The sequence below is a fragment of the Perca flavescens genome, chromosome 22, assembly GCF_004354835.1.
Source record: "Perca flavescens isolate YP-PL-M2 chromosome 22, PFLA_1.0, whole genome shotgun sequence".
Lineage (NCBI taxonomy): Eukaryota > Metazoa > Chordata > Actinopteri > Perciformes > Percidae > Perca > Perca flavescens.
Window position 1 is genome coordinate 11,530,554 of NC_041352.1, and position 12,456 is coordinate 11,543,009.

Consider the following 12,456-nt stretch of genomic DNA (forward strand, 5'->3'; position numbering starts at 1 on the left):
GTGGGGGGAGGCAGGAGGCAAAGAGATATTTCAGAGTGGGCTTCTCAGATTGTTAGAGAGAATGAGATTTCATTTGCAGCTGGGACATTGAGTGATGACACCCATGGTGTGGGTCTGTCTGTGTGTCCGTGTTCACATGTGTGCACACATTAATGGCGGAGTATGTATTTTCACAGAGAATACACGTGTGCACACACACACACACACACGTTATTTATATTTTTATATGTACATATATATATATATATATATATATATACACACACACAAATATGTATTGTACAAACAGCAGGATTGCTTGTGCATTCATTAGTTCTGTGTGTGTCAGTTCCCTTTAACATCAGTCTCTATGTGGTAGTGGCAAAATCAAAATCACTATAAAACTCTTTTTCGCCTTATCCTTGGCCAGCGTGTACACACAAACATACATATACACTCAAACATGGACTTCATTATTACCTAGCAGGAAACAAACACGACACAAAACACCACTGGCAATATTTACGTTATGGTGAAACAGAGACTTTTAGTGTCGTTTGGCTCTTAAAACCGCAACATGTCTAACTGTCAAGATAGGAAATTTCACAGCAAATTGCTAATGGTGTTATCGATATTTGTACCACATGTGAAGGTTATGATTTAGCCATGCACGGTGTACAGTAGGACACACAGGCAGTAAATGGAAAAAAAGATAACAATAACAATAACTCACATCAGCCATCCCTAATATATAGGCTGCTACACCATGTCATGGCTATATGACACTTGGAGAAAAATGAACCGTGGTTATCTGGAAATTAAAAAAGGGACTGATTTAATATTCAGCAGTGGCTGAAGGGGCTAGGGGGAAGGGAAAGAAGGCGGACCTATGGATGGGGGAGAGGGTGGAGGAGAGGAAGCCGGAGAAAATTAATCAGTGGTATCATCTCCATGGGAGTTTAGCTAACCACCGACCTCAGCGCTTTAGTCAGCCTATGAGGGAGCTTCTGCTGTAGCCGCTGCCATAACAAACCAAACCCACCAAATCACCATGCATATACATTTCCACACAAAGACACACACACACACAGAGGGAGATCACACATCAGACTTACCTTCACCCATCATCTTCAGACAAGCCCTGTGTGATCAAAAGGCCCACTCTGCTATGTTTCTTTGTGTTAGCGTTTGGTATATGTATATGTATAATCTGTGCATACTGTCAATCATTACAGTATGGGTATGGGCAATATCTGTGTTTTCTGTGGCAAGAAAATCATTCAGTCATGCGAAAACAATACACAGGCCACAGCTTTGTCTAAAGTTAATGCCAGTGAATGAATATGAAGCCCTGACTGTGTTCCAGGCCAAGGCCAAAATGGTGTCTTTAAGGGGCGAGCTAAGCACCTTATTTGAGAGAAGGATGGAGGAGAAAGAGGCAAAGATTAACCAACTAACTGAAGAGCTGAATGGAGTGAGACAAAAGGTAAGATTCCAAGTGTACACAAACACACATGCTTTTCTTTGCATGAAATTTAAAGACATGGTTTCATGATACATGTCACAGATTCTTAAATGAATGTGTCCTATTGTCAGACTGGCGAAAATCTTAATTGTTTTCCTTATACCCAATAATAATATGTTGTGAATTTAGACTGCCTATTTATTTGTATCCGTCGAACTCACAAGTACACGCCTGCATGTATAATACTGAAAAGCTTTGGAGCAAATTAAGAAATGTATTGCATGGTGAAGCTTTTGCTAAAATTATTGGTTGACCCCTGAGATTCTGTTAGCTAATTTACGTATGCTATCATAGCGCTTCAATCAGTTTTTCACCCACCTATTTTACACACTTTCAATTACACAGATTACCAATGCTGCTCGAGCTTATTGAGCTGTACTTTTGATTCAAATGCACACCGGCCCATTGAGGCACAAGCACTGACAGAAACACACAGGCAAACGCACAAAGTACACACCACTTGATCTGCATATCATTATGCTTCTGATCAAATGCCAAGCTTCCACTGAAAAAAGACATCAGAGTCAAATGGAGCGAAGATATACACAACACCTGTAGGATTTGTGTTTGTGTTGTGTGTGTGTTTGTGAGTGTGTGTGCCCGTGAAAGAGGCAGCTGTGAAATCTGCACCTGTTTAATTGAATTAGCCTTGTTAATGTATTCACACCGGCTGCCAAAAAAGCACGGCTTTAACGAGCTCGTTAGACCAATTAGTTAATTAATTGTCTGTATAGTCGCGGCTTCCCAAAGAGCTGTGTCTTCATTATCTGATGGCTGCCGCCTGTTGGATCATTGAGTGAGCGCTGATAATGCATTGCTGTCACACTGCACTCATGACTGTGTGTGTGTGCGTCTCCTCAAATGTCACATATATTATTACTATATGTGTGTATACGCTGTGTTATGTGGTTCTTGTGCAGAGACACTGGTACGTGCGTGGATGCTTGTGTATATGTGTTTGTATGTCTGTGTGTGGTATGCTCAGAATATGGCGGCCAATATCAGTGTGCATATTGCAGTGAAAGGTTATGTGGGGGCTGTCACTCCCACAGGTAAAGACAGAGCAGTCCTCCTAGCCACTTTCTAATCTCTCTTTTATTAGAAGTTAATATCCCGCCTGCTCTTTCTCACTCCACACTCCCACCTGCTTAGAAATGGCCCCGCTCCATCTTTTTAATTCAATTATATTAGCCACTCTCTCTCTCTCTCCCTCTTTCTCTGTGCCCATAACTCTGCAACTCACATCTCTCTCTCTCTCTCTCTCTCTCTCTCTCTCTCTCTTCTTTCTGTGCCCCTAACTCTGCAGCTCACATCTCTTTCTCTCTCTCTTTTTCTCTCTCTTTTTTCTCATTCCTTTGTCCTCAAATGTTCCATTTCTATTCGTAATCCGAGATGGAGGATAGACTTTGGCCATTCAAGGATTTGCGCAAGCCGTTCTACATTTCTCCTCTCCTCTGCCTTGGTGGCAAAAACATATGATGGCTAGGAGGAGAGAATAAAGGATACAGGAGGAGAAGAAGCATTAGACGGGGGGAGCAGGAGCTGAGGGGAGGACCCCAGGGGCGAAACCTTAATTGCTAAAGTAATGAGACTTGATCAGATTGAGGCTTCTCTCTCAATAGGGACTCTACTAATATGAAAGTCCAAGGCTTAAGCACTAATTTGAAATAAAATCAAAATCTGATATTCTTTCTTCAGGACTTCCAGCCAAGATCCAATACTCCCCCACTGGAGAATTAAGACTTTACACAGACCACATGGGAACTTTTAATCTCTGATAGTGGCAGATTTGGAGTCGAGAAAAGTCACCATAGTATATTAATTATGTAACAATATTACGGAGTTCTGAAAGTCAGTGGCTAAAGTCCTTGGTTAAAGGAGGAATTTCGACAAACATTTTGATCTTTAACTATCTGCGTCATAGATAGATATCAGGGACCATACAGGGGGGTGGTGGGAAATTCATTATACTGCATGAAAATTGAGTAGAATACTATATTTTTTAAAACATTACTATAAATGATATAAGCAAAAATAATATTTGTTGACCAGTAAGTAACAGAACTGCTTATGTTTGCTTTTTTATATTTTTGTGACTTTCATTATCTAAACATGCCAGATTGCAATTGCAAAGAGTTACAGATTATATGTTACTGCAGGCACTTTGCCATGAGAGAATCCATGCTGTCATTGTAGCAATATTCACACACTGCTGCATCAGCCGTTAACTCATTTTAGAATGCACCCACTGGCTTTACTCAGCCAAATCTAGCTTTAGTACACAATTTAAAGATGGCACTGAATAATCAGTATTTATAATATATACATTACAGTGTTATCCATATTTACTCTTGTATGCTCTTGTCTTCGCATATAGTTGAAATCTATCATGTGTTTACCAACCTAGTTAATTAACCAATCCTGATTTAACACCTTTATTTAGATAAGCATACATTACATTATCTGAGGATACAGATACAGATGCAAACATATTTTATATATTACTCTACTAAATACTATCTCATGAGGTACTAGAGGGAAGTTGAGTTAAAATGTCCTCAAATGTGAAACAGAGCCACACAATAGGCCTATACTGTGAAGTAGCCAACTGTGTAGTTTATCTGACACATCCAATACAGGCACAAACATGATTTGATGCTCCGCTCCTTTTTTTGACAAAAAGTAATCAGTTGATGAAAATGTCTGATTTGGGTTTACTTTTATGTGTACATGTGATCATATACCTGTCTGACCTGTCTCGCAAGGCTTTCAGTTTAGCAAAATACTGAAAATTATTCTGTTACACTTTCATTCTTTACAGAAATAACTTCTTGACAAATAACGGGCTGGAGAGTGCTGCACACACAGCACAGCCACAGTGCATTGCTACATAAACCTAAACATTTTTTACCAAATTACATAGAAGTTAAATTGATAGTAGATACTCTTTCATTTCAGAGTGAAGAAAATGCACACAGAGTCAAGTTATGTTAAAATGTAATGATATAAGTTGATGATGGCAACTATAGAGAATTTACTGTATATAATGTATATTGCGTATGAAATATCAACATGTTAGTACAGTAAAACAGTTACAGTATCTGCATTTTATGGAGATATTGCTTTAACTTGGTTTAACATTGATGGTGATAATATTTAAAATGCGTAGAAAATGTGCTCTTCTGCTTCATAATCGCTTTTCACCTGAAATTCACACCTTATTGTCTCAGTTTTGTGAAACTCATTTTATTTCCCAATAGTCACACTGAAATTGGTGGAATATCCAGATTAAAGAGTCATTTTAATTCAGTTTCGCAATACTGGCTGCCCCATTGCTTATAATTGTTACCATCCATTAGCCATGCTGTAGATGAGTTAACTGCATTTAAGACCACCTTTAGCTCGCTGTTACAATAGGTTGGACGATATATATACTGCATAGTTTGCAGAGGAGCCAGAGGTTGGCTGTGTCTGTGCCAAGACACAAGTCCAGAACCACAGTCTGATGTTAGAGGAGAAGTAAAGAATGATACTGTGCTGTAAGTACCGACAATGTGTGTGTTTGTTTGAGTCTGTATTGCGTGTGGTCGCAAATCTTAAATGGCCCAATGTGACAAAGTTGTGCATGTGCGTGTATATGTAAATGTCTTTGTGTTTGTGTTGACTGTCTGCGGAGCCTCCTTACTAATCTAACACAGGGCTCATTTCACACAGTGTTAATGAATAGGGGCTTTGATTTGGCTAGGGGTTCTGAACCACACGCCCACACACACTCACATTCATGCACGGGGTGAGGAGTTCAACCACTGTCTGCTTCCTTAGAAATAATCAGTCTCTATCCCCCCAATAATAACTCAGGCTCTATTTTGTGTACAGTAAGGCACAGCAACATTTATTTTGTTGTAGTTTTCATGTATACATAAATATGTTTTATTGTGTCATAGTGAAAAATAATGTTGCTGTAGGTGATAAATTTGTCGAGGTTGATGATGAGAATAATGATGTTTCAGTTTTACATGCTACTATAAATATCAGTCATGATTAGACTACAGTCTGATTATTTGCCAAACAAAATATCAGGGGCTAATTGACCTCACACAAAACATGATAAAGTTGTTGTTTCCACATGGAATTATCTTTAGAACATCTGCCAACAATACTTGGACTTCCCACAGTGATCAGTTAGAACTGGTGCTCTGGAGAGCTGCTGCGCACAAGATGTTGACTATTACAAGATGTTTGGCGTGAGATATATTCTTGTACTTATCCAATAGTATGTACAAGAATTTGAATAATTAGGTTAGCTCAGTTGGTAGAGCAGGCACACATATATAGAGGTTTACTCCTCATTGCTGCGGGTTCGACCCTTTGCTGCATGTCATTCCCCCTCTCCCTCCCCTTTCATGATTTCATCTGTCCTATGAAAATAAAGGTCTAAAATGCCCCCCCAAAAAAAATAATTAAAATGATTACTTCTGTAGGGCGCATAGGGGTGTAACCAGCTAAAATACTTCCATCCATCCATCTATCCATCTTCATCCGCTTATCCGGTGTCGGGTCAAGGGGGGAGCAGCTCCAGCAGGGGACCCCAAACTTCCCTTTCCCGAGCAACATCAACCAGCTCCGACTGGGGGATCCCGAGGCGTTTCCAGGCCAGGTTGGAGATATAATCCCTCCACCTAGTCCTGGGTCTTCCCCGAGGCCTCCTCCCAGCTGGACGTGCCTGGAACACTTCCCTAGGGAGGCGCCCAGGGGGCATCCTTACCAGATGCCCGAACCACCTCAACTGGCTCCTTTCGACGCGCGAGCAGCAGCGGCTACTCCGAGCTCCTCACGGATGACTGAGCTTCACACCCTATCTCTAAGAGAGACGCCAGCCACCCTCCTGAAGAAACCCATTTCGGCCGCTTGTACCCTGGATCTCGTTCTTTCGGTCATGACCCAGCCTTCATGACCATAGGTGAGGGTAGGAACGAAAACTGACCGGTAGATCAAGAGCTTTGCCTTCTGGCTCAGCTCTCTTTTCGTCACAACGGTGCGATAAATTGAATGTAATACCGCACCCGCTGCGCCGATTCTCCGACCAATCTCCCGCTCCATTGTCCCCTCACTCGCAAACAAAACCCCAAGGTACTTGAACTCCTTCACTTGGGGTAAGGACTCATTCCCTACATGGAGTTGGCACTCTATCGGTTTCCTGCTGAGAACCATGGCCTCAGATTTAGAGGTGCAGATCCTCATCCCAACCGCTTCACACTCGGCTGCGAACCGATCCAGTGAGTGCTGAAGGTCGCAGGCCGATGATGCCATCAGGACCACATCATCTGCAAAGAGCAGCGATGAGATCCCCAGCCCACCGAACCGCAACTCCTCTCCACCCCAACTACGCCTCAATATCCTGTCCACAAATATTACAAACAGGATTGGTGACAAAGCGCAGCCCTGGCAGAGGCCAACCCTCACCTGAAACGAGTCCGACTTACTGCCGAGAACCCGGACACAGCTCTCACTTTGGTCGTACAGAGATTGGATGGCCCTGAGAAGAGACCCCCTCACCCCATACTCCCGCAGCACCTCCCACAGTATCTCCCGGGGGACCCGGTCATACGCCTTTTCCAGATCCACAAAACACATGTAGACCGGTTGGGCATACTCCCAGGCTCCCTCCAGGATCTTTGCGAGAGTAAAGAGCTGGTCCGTTGTTCCACGACCAGGACGGAATCCGCATTGTTCCTCTTCAATCTGAGGTTCCCACCACCCCGGTCTGCCACTCCTTTGGCACTGACCCAGACTTCCACGCAATGTTGAAGAGGCGTGTCAACCAGGACAGCCCCTCCACACCCAGAGCCTTGAGCATTTCTGGACGGATCTCATCAATCCCAGGGGCTATGCCACTGTGGAGTTGTTTGACCACATCAGTGACTTCCACCTGGGAAATTGACAATGATCCCCCATCATCCTCCAGCTCTGCCTCTGACATAGAGGGCGTATTAGTCGGATTCAGGAGTTCCTCAAAGTGCTCCTTCCACCGCCCTATTACCTCCTCAGTTGAGGTCAACAGTGTCCCATCCTTACTGTACACAGCTTGGATGGTTCCCCACTTCCCCCTCCTGAGGTGGCGAACAGTTTTCCAGAAGCACCTTGGTGCCGACCAAAAGTCCTTCTCCATATCTTCTCCAAACTTCTCCCACACCCGCTGCTTTGCCTCTTTCACGGCAGAGGCTGCAGCCCTTTGGGCCCTTCGGTACCGTGCAACCGCCTCCGGAGTCCTCTGGGATAACATATCCCGGAAAGACTCCTTCTTCAGTCGGACGGCTTCCCTGACCACCGGTGTCCACCATGGTGTTTGTGGGTTACCGCCCCTTGAGGCACCTAAGACCCTAAGACCACAGCTCCTCACCGCAGCTTCAGCAATGGAAACTTTGAACATTGTCCACTCGGGTTCAATGCCCCCAGCCTCCACAGGGATGCACGAAAAGCTCCGCCGGAGGTGTGAGTTGAAAGTCTGTCGGACAGGGGCCTCCTCCAGACGTTCCCAATTTACCCGCACTACCCGTTTGGGCTTACCAGGTCTGTCCAGAGTCTTCCCCCACCCCCTGACCCAACTCACCCCCAGATGGTGATCAGTTGACAGCTCCGCCCCTCTCTTCACCCGAGTGTCCAAAACATACGGCCTCAGATCAGATGAAACGACTATAAAATCGATCATTGAACTTTGACCTAGGGTGCTCTGGTACCAAGTACACTTATGAGCATCCCTATGTTCGAACATGGTGTTTGTTATAGACAATCCATGACTAGCACAGAAGTCCAACAACAAACAACCACTCTGGTTTAGATCAGGGAGGCCGTTCCTCCCAATCACGCCTCTCCATGTGTTTCCATCATTGCCCACGTGCGCGTTGAAGTCCCCCAGCAGAACAATGGAGTCCCCCACTGGAGCCCCATGCAGGACTCCAGTCAAGGTCTCCAAGAAGGCTGAATACTCCGAACTCCTGTTTGGTGCATATGCACAAACAACAGTCATAGTTTCCCCCCCCCACAACCCGCAGGCGTAGGGAGGCTACCGGGGTAAACTCCAACGCAGCGGCGCTCAGCCGGGGGCTTGTGAGTATCCCCACACCCGCCCGGCGCCTCACACCCTGGGCAACTCCGGAGAAGAAAAGAGTCCAACCCCTATCCAGGAGTATGGTTCCAGAACCGAGACTGTGCGTAGAGGTAAGCCCCACCAGATCTAACCGGTAGCGCTTCACCTCCCGCACCAGTTCCGGCTCCTTCCCCCACAGAGAGGTGACGTTCCACGTCCCCAGAGCCAGCGTCTGCTTCCCGGGTCTGGTCCGTCGAGGCCCCTGACCTTCACTGCCACCCGTGTAGCAGCGCACCCGACCCCAGCGGTTCCTCCCACAGGTGGTGGGCCCATGGGATAGCTAAAATACTTGTGACAAATAAATAAAGCGACAAATAATATAGACAACACGGAAGCATATTGTAAAATGTATGAATTAAGCTATTAACTTTGTAGTAAGTAGCTAATAGTAATGTCAAAGGTTGCCTCCATGCATACTACTTTTGTAAAGTAATATGCTTACGTTTGGCATCTGCATAGACACAAGACAGAGACAACCTACAGGCTGTAGTAGTAGTGTATGCACTCAGTACAGACTGGTTCATTGTCCATGGTTGTGTGTGTGTGTGTTAGATGAAAGAGAGAGAGGAGCATGTGAGGCACCTGGACCAGGATGTGGTTGGTTTGCGAGCCACACAGGACTCTCTGAAGGGAACCTTGGCTATGAAGGAGAAACATACACAACAGCTGGTCCAAGACATCGCACAACTCAAAGAAAGCCGGGCTTCACTGCAGAGCAAAGTAGGTAACACACTCTCTTTTCTCTCTCTCTCTCACACACACACACACACACACACACACACACACACACACACACACACACACACACACACACACACACACACACACATGCAGGAGGGGAGCTCTACTTAAATAGGGAACAGAATTGGGCAACCTTCTCTAAATCAAATCCAGTCAGGTACATCAGGGAATTCTCCTCATTTTTTACTTCCTTCACAGTTAATCATCCGTCCTTCTTCCCCTCCTCCTCCACCTTCCCTCTCTCGCCCTCTCTCCATATTTAATAACTCATCGCCACCATCTTAGCTCCGCAGAGGGTTGCTTCGTTGTACAATAAAGAACCATGTTCGTGTGAATATCACTTAGTCAAGAGAAGGGAGCAAGAGTGGGGGAGGGGTTAAATGTTTTTGTTTCTTTCTTTTGTCTGTTCATTATTTTTTCGTCATATTCTTTCTTTCTTGCCTTACTTTTCCTCTCTCATCTCCCTCGTCCAGTCTCGCCCTTGCCCCAATGAGAACCAATGGTAATGTATGGGAACATTAAAGAGTCATACGCATGATGAATGGAATGGCCTTTAGGTTTCTCTCGTTGTCCTTTTCCTCTTTCTTATAATTCTCTCTCTATGTCTCACTCCCCACAGTATTTCTTTCTCTCTCCTTCTTTTACTTCCTTCTCTCGCCCCCTCTAGGTGTATCAGTGTGACGTGTGGCAGTGATGTGTTTTAGGCTTAAATTACCCATTTACTGTGTCCTTGACCAAGCCAAGTCATTCATCTGCTCCTAGTGTTTCGGTGCAGGTGCCCGGCAGCCAACTAGACCAAGTATGTTCAACATAAAACCATGTTAGTTACTTGACTTAGACAATACTTGAAAGACTCTCTTAGATTATGACTGTATGGCCTTACTTTTATAACACAAACTCCATTTCCCTGTTACCTTAAGGACCTCATTGGTGGATTGTTGTTTCATATCAGAGTCCAAATTCATTTGCACAATACAGCTTAAGTATATTATTAGTGACACATCAGACATTTTGAACTGTTTACATCAGCAGCCATTTCACACTGGTTTCTGTCAGCCATTGCAGTGGTGTGTGCACATGAGATTGGCAGCATTATTTCGATGTACCTAGTGCATTAAAGAAATGTGAGGTTTTCCAAAGACCCTTGCTAATAATAGCATAATCTTTCTCTTTTCTGATGCGCAACACAGAAAAAGGACCATGACTCTCCGTGAGCCTTGTCCTAAGGTTCGAGAAACACTACACTTAGCGTCGTACGACTTTATGATGTGTAGTCAAGCAGTTTTATTGGTCCTGAGTCAAAGCAGAAACTGTAGAGTTCCCCAGCATGGCACAAAGCCTTTATGATGTTCCTTTTCACTGCTATGGAGACAGAGCCGAGGCGATCGTCCCTAAATTATACTTTCATCTGCTTTTCCTCCTGCTTGGATCATGTTGTAACGGTTCACCCACTCTCATTCACTCCTCTTCAGCTCTCGCTACAGCTGCCCGCCTGCCTATGACTGTCCCTCTCTCAGCCTTTTGGAGGGAGTTCAAACCAGAAATACTGTACTTATTAATCTCTCTCCCCTCAGTTACAAACCAGCGAGTGCATGTTGAGTGACATCAGTGAAACCCAGGATCAGACCAAAACCAGCCTGGACACTGAAAGACAGCAGAGGCAGCAGATCCAAGACCAGTTGGACCATGCCAACAAAGAGATGGACCATCTGCAGCAGGAGATAACACATGTGCGTCACACCACTGCAAAGAAGGTAATTGGTTTCTTCCTCAAGGTCTTCATTCAAATATTGAATTATAAGTTCTTGCAAAACTTTGCTTGTCCAACTTTGCCATTGTATTAGACGTGTGCATTTGACCTCCCTGTTGTTGGCAATGTATTGTTGACATTGACACATTATCAGTGGGTTCTTTCGCTAACACAAAGTGGACAATGTCAGGAAGAAAGGGTTAAACTGAAAATATGCAATTTCTACAGGCTAGAGATGAAATATAATATCCACTTTAATGTAATGCATTGTCTTTTCCCACAATGGGGCTGATAAGAAGGTTCGTACAGGTGAGGGATTCATTTAAATATTCAATTTTCAAACGTAATATTCACTGTGACAGGCATTGTCTATTTCTACCTGATAATAAGGTTTTAGATAATAGGTAATGGGATGTTCTGATATTTAGAGCCTTAATATAAAAACACACACTTTTGACGAAGACAGACTTGACATACAATTGTATTGTTCTGCTGAAATGGGATTTTTCCCCCAGCTAGGACTACAGTACAACTCAAAAATCACGTTCATATATTATATTGCTTGTTAGACCTTTTTATGCTCTGCCCTTTTCGTAACATACCACAAGCATATGTTAGAGCCCACTGGTTTGTATTTAATCTTCCATTAATCAGGTTGGAAATATACCTTTCTCTAAGCCATTGGTGATTTTCAAGGTCTTGCATTTGTACAAAAAAAGGAAAGCCGCACACGATGAGGTTCAGTCCTTTTCATTTGCAAGCCCGCTTGACTGGCTGATTTTAGAATATTTTTAAGGTAAGGGTCAATATTTTGTCAGCTTTAACTGAGGCTTTGTTACAGTCTCTGAGTTTATAGTGTGCTCATTTAAAAGATTGCATGCTCTGTAGCTCATGTTATATCACAGCAAATGGGCTTTGGATAAAATAACACTTTAATTAAACATTTTAGAGCATATTTTTGACCTCTCGTAATTCACTATTGTGGAGTGAACATTGATTCAGTTGCCACCCTGCTGGATGGAAGCAAACTGTTTAGTATTTCACAAGTCTGCACTGAAGATTTGTCAAATGTTTATTTGTGTGTGTTTTGTTGTGGATGTACACTGTGTGCAATTAGCTATACTTTCTGTGTGTGTGTGTGTGTGTGTGTGTGTGTGTGTGTGTGTGTGTGTGTGCGCGCGCGCGTGCGTTGGACTATTACACTCTGTCCAAGGATCTGGTTTCTGCTCCACATCTGGCCCTGCTTTATGCACTAAAACTGTTCTTTCTCTGATCTATTACGCTCTTGCGCGCACACACACACGCACGCACACA

General features: G+C 43.9%; 1 protein-coding gene across 2 annotated transcripts in view; it reads left to right on the top strand.

The window, feature by feature from the left end:
• The window catches only part of LOC114549379 (nuclear mitotic apparatus protein 1), a 108,175-nt gene that overhangs the window by 47,805 nt on the left and 47,914 nt on the right, over positions 1-12,456 (top strand). For both annotated transcript variants that reach the window (XM_028569654.1, XM_028569655.1), the window contains exons 8-10: positions 1,346-1,465; positions 9,204-9,371; positions 10,967-11,146. In XM_028569654.1, the coding sequence (XP_028425455.1) occupies positions 1,346-1,465; positions 9,204-9,371; positions 10,967-11,146 (468 nt within the window). The remainder of the gene's footprint in view (positions 1-1,345; positions 1,466-9,203; positions 9,372-10,966; positions 11,147-12,456) is intronic.